General features: G+C 42.6%; 1 protein-coding gene across 3 annotated transcripts in view; it reads left to right on the top strand.

Moving 5' to 3' along the window:
* SMAD9 (SMAD family member 9) overlaps nt 1-9,161 on the top strand; it is a 71,939-nt gene extending 62,778 nt beyond the window's left edge. For all 3 annotated transcript variants that reach the window (XM_048848142.2, XM_048848152.2, XM_048848132.2), the window contains one exon: nt 537-9,161. In XM_048848142.2, coding sequence (XP_048704099.1) covers nt 537-680 — 144 coding nt within the window. In that variant the 3' untranslated portion in view covers nt 681-9,161. The remainder of the gene's footprint in view (nt 1-536) is intronic.
* Nucleotides 9,162-15,961: the final 6,800 nt, after the last annotated feature.

The raw sequence follows: 15,961 nt of genomic DNA, 5'->3' as shown, positions 1-15,961 counted from the left end.
GAACATACACAAATGGGTGAAGCCCAAAATGTTCCCCACCCTAGAGGAGAATCCAAGAGAGGAAGAACCCCCTCCCCCTCCATTAGAAGAAAGGCAGGGGGAGAGAAACCCATGTACTCAAGAACCCAGAATGAGAAAGCTATGAAGCCTCCCCACAAGGGACAGTTGCAGGTCAGAATCCCCAGAAGAGGAAGGGGGTTGATGGAGGATGGAAAAACCTATAAATAAACTAAGTGTAAATTAGAAGAGGCTCATGGGGCCTTGTAGGAGTCTTTAGTATTCAAACATCTGTGTGAACCACAGACTTTTAGATAATCATGTCACCAACAATCTTAAATTCACTGAAATGGATAGACAGCTCTGGCCCTTGAGACTCCCCACTTACTGGAGAAGTTGGCCCTAGGAAAATGTATTAAATGCTGGCAACTTAGTTGACATCGCTGGCCACTTTCCCACTGGCTGCAATGAAGCTGGGCCTTTAGTGGTGGAATTACAATGAAAAAACCTCACCTTTTGATCCTTTGGTATTTCTGTAGGGCTGGGGAGCAGAGTATCATCGCCAGGACGTGACAAGCACTCCCTGCTGGATTGAGATTCATCTGCATGGACCATTGCAATGGCTGGATAAGGTGCTCACACAGATGGGCTCACCTCATAACCCCATCTCCTCAGTCTCTTAAGAATCATCTCTAATATTACCTATAGGATGGATGCTATTGCAGGCAGTGGCTTATAGAATCTCCAATTAAAAGAAGTTTCTATATGTAGATGTAAATATATATACATAGTCTACTATCCCTATTTTTTTCATGATATGTTTTGTTGTTTCTCGTTAACATGATGCTAGTATGACAAGGTGATAAATTCAGGGTTAGCACATCTGTTCTCTTATATGAAATAAACCAGATCCCTGCAAAGAGCTAAACATTTCCTGTGAGCATCTTCACTTCCCACCCAAGTCTTTGAGAGGTGAGAATTCTCAGCATGCCATATGGATTAAGAACCCCTGGCTGTAGAGAACCAACACCACAGCTGTGCACCGCATAAATCCGTTTTAAATTCTGAGGACTTAAGCAGGACCAAAGTGGCCCGCAGGATTTGTTCATAGGGTGAATTTCAGCTGGTGAGTTAAAGGAATAAACAGCAGTTCCAGTCTGTCTCCCTATTTGTGACATTCTGCAGGGAACAATATGGACTGTTGAACAGCTGTGTCCCTTCTTTTCGCAACCTGGGGTTGCCTTTTACACTGCTTTGTTTTGAGAATAACCACTCCTGGCCTGTTCAAACACAGCCTCTAGCATGCAAAATCACTCCCAGCTGAAAGATCTGAGTGTTCTAGCCAGTCTCTCCTGAATTATATTACAGAGTGACACCAGCAAATTCTCAGTCTCAAACTTGTCCCCAGAAATGTACGTCTTGTACTGCCCAGCACCTTCCTGGACAATACAAGTTCATAGAAAGTCTGTCACTTCATTAATAGAAAATGATATGCACAAGCCTTGTTATCTCAAATGGAGGTTCCCAAACACTTCAGTCCAAACACACTGGTTTAGATAAAACAAGTTTATTAACTACAGAAAGATAGATTTTAAGTGATTACAAGTAATGAGGTATAAAAGTCAGAATTGGTTACAAAGAAATAAAAGGTAAAATGCAAAGTAATAACTTATCAAACGAAGTGAATTCAAAGCAAAGGTTTTTCTCACCACATGCTTTTACTGGCTGAACTCCTTCAGGCAGGCCCCTTCCCCCAGTTCGGTGTTTCTTTAGGGGTTGTTAATGCTGTGAGCAGCTGGAAAGGGAGGAGAGAGGTGATTTGGGTCCTCTGTTCCTCATTTTTATATCTTTTCCTCCTCTTAGAGAATCATCTCCAACTGGGATTCAGGTGACAGCAAGTCTGTCTGCCAAGATACAAATTTATCGCTCACACCTTTCTTCCTGCCAAAGAATGGCCGCTTACTCAGGTGATTGTCCAATTGATTTTGTTGACACCTGGCAGAGGCATCCATTTTCCTTTTGTCTCTGAGGAACTGGTTTGGGCTGCTTCCCCAGAATTGGAATATGCCTTATAAGATTCTATGATGTTACTAACTTTACATACAATGTTGCCAGACATATTATGCCAGGACAATAATGATCAGCGAGTTAAGAGTTTTCAAACAATATCTCACAAGGCATACTTTGTACAAGATTTATCATAGTTTCATAAAGTACAGTCTGTCACACTATGGCAAAGCATTATGGGCCAGGTCCTATGAGAAGCTTAGTTTTCCACATGTACCGTTGATTTCAGTGGGAGCTGCTGGCTCACAGGAGGTGTTCAGCTCTTCCTTGTCAGAGCATCCTGGCCTAACCGCAGTAGTCAGATACTGTTGACACAGTAGTGTATGGTACTGTTGCACTGAAAAACAAGAACAATTTCATTTAAACAAAACCAAAATCTATGCATATATAAAAATTGAGTTAACTTCTACTGCTTTTTGCAAGATAGATAGATAGATAAATAAATAAATTAAATACTTATCTGGCATGTAATTCCACTGAGCAGTATTGATGTATTTTGTTTTTAAATTAGAACTATCTGTAGTTAGACTATTGTGGTGCTATCCATGGTACGTCTGAAAGGGACTTCGAATCTGAGTCACAAAAGGGAAGTAAAGTGTAAATTGTGAAATTACATAAGTAGCTTATTCCCTGTGGGAGAGCCTGTGTACTGGGTACATGGCAGAGTTGGGAGCAGCAAACATACAAGAGTGGGAGGTGGGAGTGGGATTGACTCGGATATGTTTACTGTATTGATGGTGCCTTGCTTTGGGGACTGACTCTGGGCCCCTGATTATTCAGGGACTCAGCAGGTGATGCTCTCAGCCAGTCTCAGGGGGCAAAGGATACAGTACTCATCCCTACAGTTGCTGGAATAGGCTGTTTACCATCTTAGCCATAGGCCTTGGCATTTGCACAGTGGTTTTGGCCATGTTGCAGGGAATGGCCAGGGCTGCAGGGGGAACAGAAAGTCCAGAGCAAAGCAGTGGGCAAAAGTGTTTTATAAGCTTCCAGTCCACGTTCCCTCTGCAAGTTGGACAAGCTGTTGCCTACACTCTGGTGAATGGAACCAGACTGGCAAAACTCCACTCGCCCAGGGCACGTAACCTTTTCTGAAGGGCACCAATCCTTTTTCATGATCACCAACAACATGTGAAAGGGGTGGGTGAACACTTGATTATGCCTAGGCAGGCCAGCTTAGCTAGCTGCCAGGAACCAGGTTGCTGTAAGGGACAGAAACTCCAGTAACTTCATAGATCCCGCCTTTTACTAAACAGAAGAGTTACCCTGAAACTTTTATTGAACAGAATGATTTTTCTTTTCTCCTTGCACAATATCTAGAACTAAGCATTGCACTGTCCAATTGTAAGAAGAGGATTTCTGAAACCTTTAGGTATATGTTGTATGAAAGTCAAACAACATCTGTTGAAAAGATTTCTCACAACTTCTAGAAGTTGTGTAATATCTATTATAAGGTGATAATTATGAATGTAGCATAAGAATTTTTAATAAACCAACAGGGTTACTTTCTTTGAATACAGCTTTAAGCATTTCCAACAGCGTTATTGCACAGAATAATAAATTATCATTAAATTCTGTGCAAGATAGCAAGCAAGGGAAACGTATATTGGTGAAAAGCCCCATTCTGTCACCACTTGATATCAGCAGCATCATTATCTGACAGGAGAAGCTTCCTTTATAATCTCCCACAGCAATGAAATCAAGTAATATCGGTACAGAGCAACTCTAGGCATGCCATTTACTGCTTAGCAGAGTTGACGAAAATTAGTCGGAAAAGACTTTTTCATCAGCTCTCTAATCTTCTCTACACAGCATCCTCTGCATCAGCAATGTCACCCTACTGGGGTCTTTGAACTGTGGTTTTCAAAATACTCATTGCTCAGTTTCTCCACCAATTTTTCTGTGCTTTTCTGACTGCAGCTCCCCCTCCATTTTTAGCAATTGAGAATGGAGAAAACCCACTTGCTCCATTCCAGCAGCTACTTACTTTCCCCCATTCTGTATCCTAGGTTTGCGCTGCCCTTTTCAGTAAAAGACAATTGACTCCCTCCAGCCCAGAGGGCAGAAGTTGCAACCTCCTCCTCCTCCTCAATCCCCTGTTAATGCCTGTATAGAATGGACTTGAATATAGACATTCTCAGCACCTTCCTCTTCTACTCGGAGAGTGAACATGTCCCTTCCAAGGTGCACCTGGTCTTTGTCAGCTTTAGAATCCAGTTGTCTCCTGCTGATAGTGCAGCAGAACCAGCTGCACCAGTCTCTTTTCTAAAATATTTGCGGTTCGTAGGGGGTTTTACCGCTGGAAAGCAATGGCATTTGCACAGTAATAACCCATGTGATTTGTGTGTGATTAAAACACCAGTCACCTCAGATTGGCTTTTTCCCTCCTGCATTCCACCATCCTGGGAGTAATCCTTATAAAAATAGCCCCATTAACTTAAGTAAGACTACACCCCTGAGTAAGGGCTGCAGTACCAAGTTCCTAGTGTGTAAACCCCACTTGCCTTGTTAAGGTATGTCATCAGGTTTTAAAGCGCTCACAGCAGACGTGGCAAAACCCTAAATTACACTCAGTCCAAATTTTACAAAAGCAGCCACTGATTTGCAGTGCCCAGCTTCAGCCACCTTATACCAGATCCTTAAAGATACTTAGTTCCCGTCAGTGGCAGTAAGCACCTAAGGGACTAAACATCTTTGAGGATCTGGGCCCTTGGGCCTGAATTTCAAAGGGCCTCAGTGTCTGCAGCCCTGATTGATTTTAGCTGGGTGCTCAGCCTCTTCTGAATCCACGTTGTCTGAAACTGGACATAAATTTCCCATAACTGATGGCAAGGTAATTCTGTATTTCACTGCAATGTTTCCCCATTGTAAACAGTGATATTTTCTGCTCAAAGGTCTTCATGAAGCTGTCAGCTAGTATTCAATTAAAAACCTTTAAATGAACTCGTAAATACTCCAGCTTTTTAGAGAGGCTGCCAGAGAGATTTAAAAGCCACTTAGAGGAAAACTACTTAGCAAAGACAAGTTTTTTAATGTTTTTTTTTTTTTTTTAAAGCTTCTGCGTATCAACAATTCAAACCATGTTTAAGGTTCTTACAGAGAAGGCCAATGTATCAAGAGAGTTATGAGGTTTGAGCTGCTGGCGGCACAAAGAACATTCATCATGGTGCTCAGACTGCTTATTTTCCTATTAAGAAATCTGTGCGAGAAAATTGTTGTGGGTTGATGGTAGTTTAATTTCTGCCAGTATTTCAGAAATAGCAGTATTAATATATCACCTTTTTTCAGAGCCCGTTCAAGCAAACTTGGCATCCCCCATGAAGCCATCAGTTGGCCCCTCCTTCTTTTTCCCATCCTTAGTCCCCCATTTACCCCACACCAGATGGGCAGGCATATAGAGTGTCCAGACCCGGTGAGTGCATGTGTTTGTGGAGAGAGTTAAGAGGTTTCCTGTTAAACAGGAGCACAGAAGGCCTTGCAGTGCAATAGTTATGACTGCAATAAAGGGGAAGACATCCTCATTCCCCTTAGGGCCCAAGGTCCTGTTGTCTCTGCTCCACAGAGGATATGATTGTGACACAGCTGTCAGCTAGGGAATCTAGAGCCCAGTCCAACACCCACAGAAATCAGTAAGTCTGTCCAATGGGTGTTCAGTCAGGATTATAGTCTAAGTCAAACTGTAGTGAAGTGGCCCACACATTAGCTCTGCAGGTTCGTTCCTGGTAGTGACCAAGACGGTGGTTGCAACATTATCACAGGAGAGCTCTGCTAAGGAGCGGCAACTTGTACTCCACACCTTGTGGCACTGACGCATGAACATCAGTGGGCCCCCTCAGCTTCAGGATTGAGGGAGAGGCATCTGTGTCTAGCTTTGTCTGATTTGACCCTGCTCTTTCATGGCTGACAGCATTTATTATCTGCTTGCAAAGCTATGGGAATCAGGAAGCATCACTCACCACTTGCTGCTTAGAGAGCTGTACAGTCCCTTAGATTTATAGTGACTACTATGGAAGAAACTGCATCTGTTTCTTTCGGTTGAATAGAAACATTAATAAAGAAGCGTGGCTGAATTTACTTGTTCTTGGAATGGATCTCAAAGGGAAAGCCAGTGTTCTTGGCTCATTAGGGACTTTTTCTTTCATGTGCAACTTTAAGAATACTTATATTCTATCTGATAAATCTGGGGGGAGATCTATAGACCATTTGAAATGTAATGTGTGATATCATCCCTAGCAGTGCAGGGCATTTTGTGATGGAAGTCAAAACCATAGACAAGCATTTCATCCATCTTCCTATTAATCTCTCTCTTTCATTATTGATTCCAGGAAAACTAGAAGCAGATGCGGTAAATAAAGGTTGGGGAACAATGGAGTAAACTCAGAATAGAACACTCATTAAAGTGTCATTTTCAAAGCCGAGACATGTTGCTCATAATACAGATTATGCCATTGCCAAGAAAGCTGGTTTTATCCTGGGTGTCTCCTGCTTTTGAGTTGGGACAGGCAGCTAGTCAGAATAGTCAGCAGGTACAATGGGGAGCTTTAGTGAAAGAGCTGAGAAGGGTCCATGCAGGGCTGCAGCTTTCTAAAGTTTTTAGGACTAAATTCTGCTTCACTGAGGGACCAGGGAGAGGAGCTCATGAGCAGAATGCCCCCAGGAAAGGTGTGATGGTAGGGAGCATGCTGGACAGTGTACTTATGTGTGCAGCAGAAATGTGCAGCTATGCGTGCCTCCCTATCCTTCCATCTGAGTCTGTGCATGGCGCAAAAGCGCCTAGCCGTAGTCCCAGTCTGACTGGGCACTACATATCAGGAACCATGGACTGGGGCTAGCTGCCCCCACGCTGTTAGGGAGTTGTCAGGCAGTGTTCTGCCTGGCTCCTGGATAGAGGAGAGAATCCCTGTACCCTCTTTCACCCAGTAAGCTGCTGGAATGACTCGACAGGGAAAAAAAGGAGAGTCACAGTCAGCAAGGCCTGTTTCTTAAGGAATAACCTTTATAACAAGAAATCAAAATAAGTTCACATGAACAAAAAATCTCCGCAGCTTGGGGGCTTCAGCATAATGCCATGACTCCTGGTGTAGAGCGAGCGCTACCTTCTTAATGGCATCCTCCTCCCAGAACAACCACTCTCAGAGCCCTTTCCTTTGAGCACCTCTGCCAGGTGAAGAGAGGCTGAGTGGTAGTTAAACCTTGGTTTAGAAGGGGGTCAGCTAATACTCCTGTCAAACACCCACTTTGCCCCAGAGCACCTGCACAAGACAAGACAACATACAGCTTTTATTTTACAATCAACTGCTTGTGCAAAGTAGATCAAATACTTCCTCCTTAAATTGATTCCCTGGGTTAGAACATAAGAACAACCATACTGGATCAGACTAATGGTCCATCTAACCCAGTATCCTTTCTTCTGACAGTGGTCAATGCTAGGTGCTTCAGGGGGAATGAACAGAAGAGGGCAATTATTGAGTGATCCATGCCCTGCCATCCAGTCCCAGCTTCTGGCAGTCAGAGAGACTTAGGGACAGTCAGAGCATGGGGTTGCCGTCTTAGTTAATAACCATTTTGGGTTTGGCTGGTTTAATTCTGTTTTAAATTACACACTGAGTCCTTTAGAGTCAGTTGCACTTCCATCATAGCTGGAAATATTCACACTGGCAAATTGTGAACTGTTTTCTGATGTGCAGTCTTTTTGTTACACATGTATACTGCTATTTTGTATTCTGAGTTAATCCTAAAATGGTCATGCATAATAATAGCACAGGAAAACTAGACCAACCAGTTAATTTCAAATACATAATTCATCATAAATTGAAATCCTTGGAAGTTTGGTTAATCCTAACCTCTTGCACTTTCAAATACATTATCATGTCATCTGTATCAAAATGTTTCTGATATTACAATGTATGGTAGAATCTCATTAATTCACACTCATGCCTGTGAGACACTGCAGATTAACGAGCACGGGAGCAAATTTAACAAAGAGCAGGGATAACTCATCGCTACATATTCTTCATTTATTTTGGCACTTTTAGTTCTGTTTTAATTATTTATAATTCTTTCTAAAATACAAATAAATTTACCACAGCATATTTTGTAAAGATAACTCATTAGTAATTCAAGATCTCATTACAGCACTGCCTCTGCTATTTAAATTTTACTGATAAATGGGAAGATTAACCCCTTTGTGTGTGGATTATAAAGTGTGTATAGTAATGAAGGCTCTAATCCTCCAAAAATGTATGCATGTGAGGGGCCAAACTATGGATTTGAGAGGTTCTCTGCTGTTTTTTGGTATGTATTAGTTATCACACTCTACTTGAGGGAAAAACCCAGTACAAATGGAATATATAAATGTACAAAGGCTTGGAAGGATTAGATTTTTATTGTTGAATGTCAGTAAACATCAATTTCACTGTACACACAAACCAGTGGGGAAAGTATCCATCTGTAATAATTTACAAATAGGTGAAGTAAGAAAAATGCAGCTTGAGAACCTATGAGAGAATATTTACTTTGTATATTTTCATATGTGATGCTGAAAATGTGTGTTCTAATGGTTAGAAAGCTTTAATTTTTTGGATCTCAATGTCTGCTGTCATTAAATAATTATTGTCTGACACCTCACCCCATAATTTCCTTCAACTGTGAAAATTTAAATGGATAGAAATAAAAAAATGCTTAAAACCCATAATTTCGTGCAATTGTGAAAGTTTAAATAAATAAAAATTGAAAAAAAATGCTTAAAATTAAACATTATCTGTCAAAATTATTTCAAACAACAAATTTCTGCCCAGCCTAAATATACAAGAGTAAACTACATGAGTTCTCTCTCTGGTTGATTTCTGACATTTCTTCCTCCCACTGTCACAGCCTGAGCAAAACTTCTTCATTGTCCAGAAAAAAGGGATTTAGGGTACATCTACAATCCAAAAATAAACCCATAGCAGCACTGGGGCTGCCTGAAAACAATGTACTTAGTCTGATGTTTGAAAAACACACTTCTTAAATCAAACTTTCATTTCTTTTGGCTAGAATTATCCTAGTGTAATACATGTCTTGTGCTTACTGTTAATAAAGTTACTTCCAAACTGAGAGCAGTTTTTCGGCTTGCATTTTTCTGTGTGGCTGAGATTTACAAATTAAACCTTGATAAGGGTCTAGGGCCCAGTCCTGCTCCCATTCACTACAGGCGCAGGAGTACGCCCCTTAGAAAACACTCAATCAGATGAGTAAACTACACAAATGAAGAACCACTGGAATCTGGTTCTTCAAGTGCTTGCTCAAGTCGATTCCATTCTAGGTATGTGCATGCCCATGTGCAGTGTCGATGGCGACTTCTGCCATAGCAGTATCTGTAGGGTTCGCTGCGACGTCATAGAATATCGGGGTTGGAAGGGACCTCAGGAGGTCATCTAGTCCAACCCCCTGCTCAAAGCAGGACCAATCCCCAACTAAATCATACCAGCCAGGGCTTTGTCAAGCCTGACCTTAGAATCATAGAATATAAGGGTTGGAAGGGACCCTAGAAGGTCATCTAGTCCAACCCCCTGCTCGAAGCAGGACCAATTCCCAGTTAAATCATCCCAGCCAGGGCTTTGTCAAGCCTGACCTTAAAAACCTCTAAGGAAGGAGATTCTACCACCTCCCTAGGTAACGCATTCCAGTGTTTCACCACCCTCTTAGTGAAAAAGCTTTTCCTAATATCCAATCTAAACCTCCCCCACTGCAGCTTGAGACCATTACTCCTCGTTCTGTCATCTGCTATCATTGAGAACAGCCTAGAGCCATCGTCTTTGGAACCCCCTTTCAGGTAGTTGAAAGCAGCTATGCTCGCTATGCCCCTACTTATACATCCCAAAATGCCATTGGCCTTCTTGGCAACAAGGGCACACACCTTAAAAACTTCTAAGGAAGGAGATTCCACCACCTCCCTAGGTAACGCATTCCAGTGTTTCACCACCCTCTTAGTGAAAAAGTTTTTCCTAATATCCAGCCTAAACCTCCCCCACTGCAACTTGAGACCATTACTCCTCGTTCTGTCATCTGCTACTACTGAGAACAGTCTAGATCCATCCTCTTCGGAACCCCCTTTCAGGTAGTTGAGAGCAGCTATCAAATCCACCCTCATTCTTCTCTTCCGCAGACTAAACAATCCCAGTTCCCTCAACCTCTCCTCATAAGTCATGTGTTCCAGTCCCCTAATCATTTTTGTTGCCCTCCGCTGGACCGGATCCAGCCAGGGATCCATCTCTGACTCCCACAATTTCAGGTGCCTAACCATCAGGCCCTCCTAGGCAGATACAATTTCAACTTGTGGGACTCCATCAGCACATTCAAGGAGGGCCTTCCACAGGACCAAGCCCAGGAGTTTTCCACTTTAGTGGCTGAGGGCAAAGCAGTGGCAAGAGGCGCCCTCAAGATGGCCTGGGACAATACAAACTCGGTAGCCAGGGTGGTTGCCTCCGCAGTGGTCATGAGGCACAGCTCCTGGCTACAGTCCTCCAAGCTGTCCCAGGAGATACAAACTACCCTCCAAGATCTCCCTTTTGAGGGAGCAGGGCTCTTCTCGGAGATGACCAATATATGGCTCCACGGCCTTAAAGACTCCTATGCCACGCTCCAGTCCTTGGGCCTGCACACCCCTCAACAGGCTAGAAAGCCATTCCAGCCGCTGCCTCTCCCACCTCCATCAAGATTGTGGGGTGTGTGCCGGTCCAACTCCTACACAAAAGGAGAAAGACAAGGGGTTTAAGCGACAGCAACCTTTGTCTTCCCGCTCCTTTGCCCAGCTTGGCCCCTTTCGAGATCAGGGCAGCCAGAAGCAGGCATTTTGAGGATGCACCCAAGAATGGCGCCCCAGCCACTTCCCAGGATCCACCCCCCTGCTTTTTCCTCGGCCGTCTACCCCCCTTCGTTCACCGTGGTTGTGGCTGACCTCAGACCATTGGGTGCTTGACCCAATTTGGTCCCGCCTCAATTGTTCACTACAAATCAATATCAGGAAGCTCAAAGTGGTCCACTTGGCCTGCCATACCTTCCTACCTCACCTGATAAAACTGAATGGTTCAGGTCCTGATAGACAATACAGTGATTGTGTTCTATATCAACAAGCAAGGCGGAGCCAGGTCATCTGCCCTTTGCCAGGAAGCTCTCAGGCTATGGGACTTCTGTGTGCAATACGACTTCCATCTCGTAGCCATGCACCTCCCCAGTACCAGAAACTCTTTGGCGGATTGCTTCAGCAAGACTTTCTCATCTTACCGTGAGTGGTCTCTCCATCTGGAGATGGTCAGCATCATCTTCCATAGGTGGTGTACTCCCTGAGTGAAACTGTTTGCGTCCAGACACAGCAGGAAATGCCACGTCTTCTGCTCCTTTCGAGGGTCCGACAGAGGCTCTCTGTTGGATACTTTTCTGCTCCCCTGATTAGAGACTCTAATGTACACCTTTCCCCCAGTTCCATTGATCCACAGAGTCCCCATGAAGATTAAGCAGGACAAAATAAAAGTGATCCTCATAGTGCCAGCTTGGCCACACCAGCACTGGTTCGGCACGCTGCTGGACCTCTTGATGGTGGCTCCATTTCAGCTACCGCTCTGGCCAGATTTTCTCTCACAAAGCCACGATGCCCTCCTGCACCCGAACCTTACAGCATTGCACCTAACCGCTTGGCTGCTGCATGGCTAAATGCAGAGGAGTAGGAGTGCTCAACCAGAGTCCATCAAGTCTTGCTGGACAACCGAAAGCCCTCCATTAGAGCAACCTACACAGCCAAGTGGACACGTTTTATGTACTGGTTCTCCAATAAAGGCATTTGGCCCAAGCAGGCTTTGCTGCATTAATCCTAATACTTCTGCACCTCAGGCTCCAAGGCCTTGTCATCCATTAAGGTCCATCTGGCTGCTATTTCGGCTTTCCATCCGCCACTAGAGGGCAAGTCGGCTTTCGCCCACAGCATGACTGCCAGGTTCCTCAATAGCCTTGAGCACCTCTATCCACATGTCATGGACCCAGTCCCTCCGTGGGACCTAAATCTCATGTTATCCCGGCTCATGGCACATACACATCCTTTGAGCTGCTGGCTTCCTAGTCTCTCCTCCTTTCTTGGAAGGTCACATTCTTGGTTGTAATAACTTCGGCCTGCAGTGTCTCTAAAATTAGGGCACTTATCACAGAACCGCCCTATACAGTCTTTTACAAGGACAAGGTCCAACTGTGTCCACACCCAGCCTTCCTGCCCAGTTTCATAGGGCCAGGAGATTTATCTGCCCATCTTTTTTCCAAAGCCCCATAAGTCGGAGGAGCATCAGCTGCATTTCCTAGATGTCAGAAGAGCGCTTGCCTTCTACATTGAATGGCCCAGGCCATTCTGCAAATCTATGCAGCTGGTCATCGCACTGGCCAACGGAATAAAAGATCATCCAGTGTCTGCTCAAAGAATTTCTTCTTAGATCACTGCCTGCATTTACTACTGCTATGACCAGGCAAATACCTAGCCTGCTAATGTGGACAAACAAACTAAAGTGATAGAGGAATAGGAAGCCTCTATAGAAAGTTTAACATAAATTGAATAGATCACTACAAGAGCTCATCCCCTTTCAAGGACTATGGAGGCAGTGTAGTGCCTGGCATGAGAAGACTGAAAACTGCAATAGTAACCTGATCATCTTCTCTCACGGATGAATGTGACAGCTTCTGTACCATAAACAATACTCTGTATCCAGGTCACTCCATTCACTCAATAACTATAAAGCCTGAACAAATGTTTGTGAGCCTTGATAGGCTATCTGGCAGAACATTTGATCTACGAAATTGCATCAAATAACGGCTTCTGTGTGGATGATGATCAGCCAGTGTCACAGCATGCAAACATTGTAGAAAAGAAGTGGGAATTGGACATAGATCAACATGACCCATTGTGAATCTGTTTTCATTTTAACAGCATGAGTAAATTGTTGGTGGAGCAGGAGTGCCAGTTTTTCCCAATCTGGTCCCTGACTTGGCAGGGTAGTGAAGACTCCTGCATACATTGGGCAAGTGGTGTATACATTTGAATGCTTGGCATGTCACATTCCCCCCCATTCTGTATATCATCTCATGGTTAGAGAAGTTAGCCAGAATGTAGAACACTAGGGTTCTAATCCCCACTCTGCCTGTTTTGGGGCACGCACTTGAACCCAGATCTTCCCTCTCAGACAAGAGCCCTGGCTACTGAGCTAAATCATATTCTGGGGTGGGGCCCTCTCAATCTCTACCATAGCAGCTTTGTATATTAAAAAAAAAATTAAATATTGAGAGATAATGACTCTAGCCCCATGGTTGGCACAAACACTGGAGACCTGGGTTCCAATGACTATTTAATTATTTTATTCAAAATGGAAGAGCTTCAACAGAAGCTACTGAGATAAAACCACAATAGAATATCCCATAGCCCAGTGGCTAGGGCATATAGATGGGACTTGAATATAGACTTGAAGTTTCTGTTCCAAATCAGGCAAAATAGGGATTTGAATCTCTGTCTCCAACATCCCAGGCGAGTGTTCTAACCACTCAGTTACTGGGAATAAAAGCCCACTAACTTGTTTGACCAAATCTTCCAGCAAGGCATCCAGTCTGGTCTGAAGACTTCAAGAGATGGAGAATACACCATGTCCTTTTGTAGCTTGTTCCAATGATTCATCACCCTCACTGTCAAAAATTTGTGCCTTTAGGTAAGCTAGATATATCAAATATACTTATTTAATATGTTAAACTCTGAGAAGGATTTATGAAACACTCAAGAAAGACACTCTGCCCCAAATAGATATCATACTTGAGAAAATTAAGCTAACAGATACTAAAATAGCACAGATCATGTATTTCTGAGTTCAGTCAGCTTGCAATATGGTAGATAATAGATATTTGAGTTATATGATGTGCTTGTAAAATGGACTTGTATAAGTTATTATGCAAGGAAGTAGCCTGTTCAGCCACTGCATGCAAAATTCTAATTTTCAGATGCCAATACCTCACAGTTTAAGGAAGGCATGTGAAAAATTTAGCTTCCTTGTTAGACTGTCAAGGGCAATCAGAGTGAAATCTAATCACCAGTTGTTATGTCTATGTACTAGGACAGACAACAGAATAACAAGTTATCAATATAAGGATGATAAGCCTCACAAAGAAGTTGCTAGTCCCAACATGACTTGATTCTGCTTTCCTTTTTTTATATTTTATTTTCATCCCATACATTTTATTCTTTATGTTCTGAGTGAGATCAGCCTAGTTCTTGAAGCATAGTTCTTCTAACTTAAGTCATTGTATGTCACATCTTTAAATTGTATGGCTCCTAACATGCTTTACAAGCTCAGTAAATCACAAACAGCAAACTACTTCCTGAGTTATCACTTCACCTTAGTAAATTAATGTCAGATTGTTTTTAATAGATTGAAATCATTAGACAAGTGTGATATATTCCTGCTTCACAATATCCAAATGCTGAAAGTTATTAGTAGCTGCGTAAATGGAGGATTTGCTGAATCAGACCTTCAATTTAAACATTCACAAACATAATTTAGACAGAATGAGTATTTTGAGTGACATTTCAGAAAGACCCACCATTAACAAATCAAATTCTGATAATTATGTATTATTGTAACAATTAGCAGTCATGTTAACTATTACTAAAAGATTAAAAGAAAAATTTCTAATTTACTTTTGCATTTGACAGCACTTTGTATAGTCCATTTCCAGATCTACTCTTTGTAGACCAGTTTCTTCTGGTTGCCCCATCTCCAAAAAAAATATATTAGAATTGGAAAAGGTACAGAGAAGGGCAACAAAAATGATTAGGGGTATGGAACAGCTTCCATGTGAGGAGAGATTTAACAGATTGGGACTTTTCAGCTTGAAAAACTGACTATGAGGGTGCGGAGGGATATAATAGAGGCCTGTAAAATCATGAATGGTGTGGAGAAAAAACATTCTTTACCCCTTCATATTACACAAGAACCAGGGGTCACCTAATGAAATTAACAGGAAGCAGGTTTAAAACAAAAAAAGTACTTCACACAATGCAGTCAACTTGTGCAACTCATTGCCAGGGAATGTTGTGAAGACCAAAACTAATGGTTCAAAAAGATTCAGATAAGTTCATCAATGACAATTAGCCAAGATGACCAGTGATGCAACCCCATGTTCTGGGCGTCCTAACCCTCTCACTACAAGAAACTGGGAGTGCACAACAGGAGATGGAGCACTTGATAATTGTCGGGTTCAGTTCATCCCCTCTGAAGCTTCTGGCATTGGCCACTGTCAGAAGACAGGATACTGGGCTGGATGGACCACTGGTCTGACGCAGTATAGATGTTCTTATGTATGGGCTCAGCAAATTGTTAACAGGCCAGAAAACTTTAAAAATAAGAAAATGAGATTGTAAAAAAAAACAAAAAACCCCATAATAATTGGCATGGGAGCTCTGGGGCAAGTATAGTACCTAAAGTTTTTTTCTCCTGCTGATAATAGCTCATCTTAATTAATTAGCCTCTTAGAGTTAGTTTGGCAACTTCCACCTTTTCATATTTTCTTATGTATATATATCCTCTTACTATATGTTCCATTCTCCGCATATGATGAAGTGGGCTGTAGCCCACAAAAGCTTATGCTCAAATAAATTTGTTAGTCTGTATCCGCAAAAAGAACAGGAGTACTTGTGGCACCTTAGAGACTAACACAGCTGCTACTCTGAAACCTACAGTAGCAAAGACTACTGTAACTTTTTTTTTTTAAATTAACTGAATTGCAAGTTGTCTCGCCCAAAATGTTTTCACAACCCCCCCCCCCAAAAAAAAACTTAGCCAAATTAGACCAAAAAACCCCCACTACTTTCTTCTATATATAAATATCAGAATAAAAA

This window comes from Caretta caretta, chromosome 1 (genome assembly GCF_965140235.1).
Source record: "Caretta caretta isolate rCarCar2 chromosome 1, rCarCar1.hap1, whole genome shotgun sequence".
In the NCBI taxonomy this organism is placed as follows: Eukaryota; Metazoa; Chordata; order Testudines; family Cheloniidae; genus Caretta; species Caretta caretta.
The sequence above is the reverse complement of the archived record's forward strand: the minus strand, read 5'-3'. Positions and strand labels throughout refer to the sequence as shown.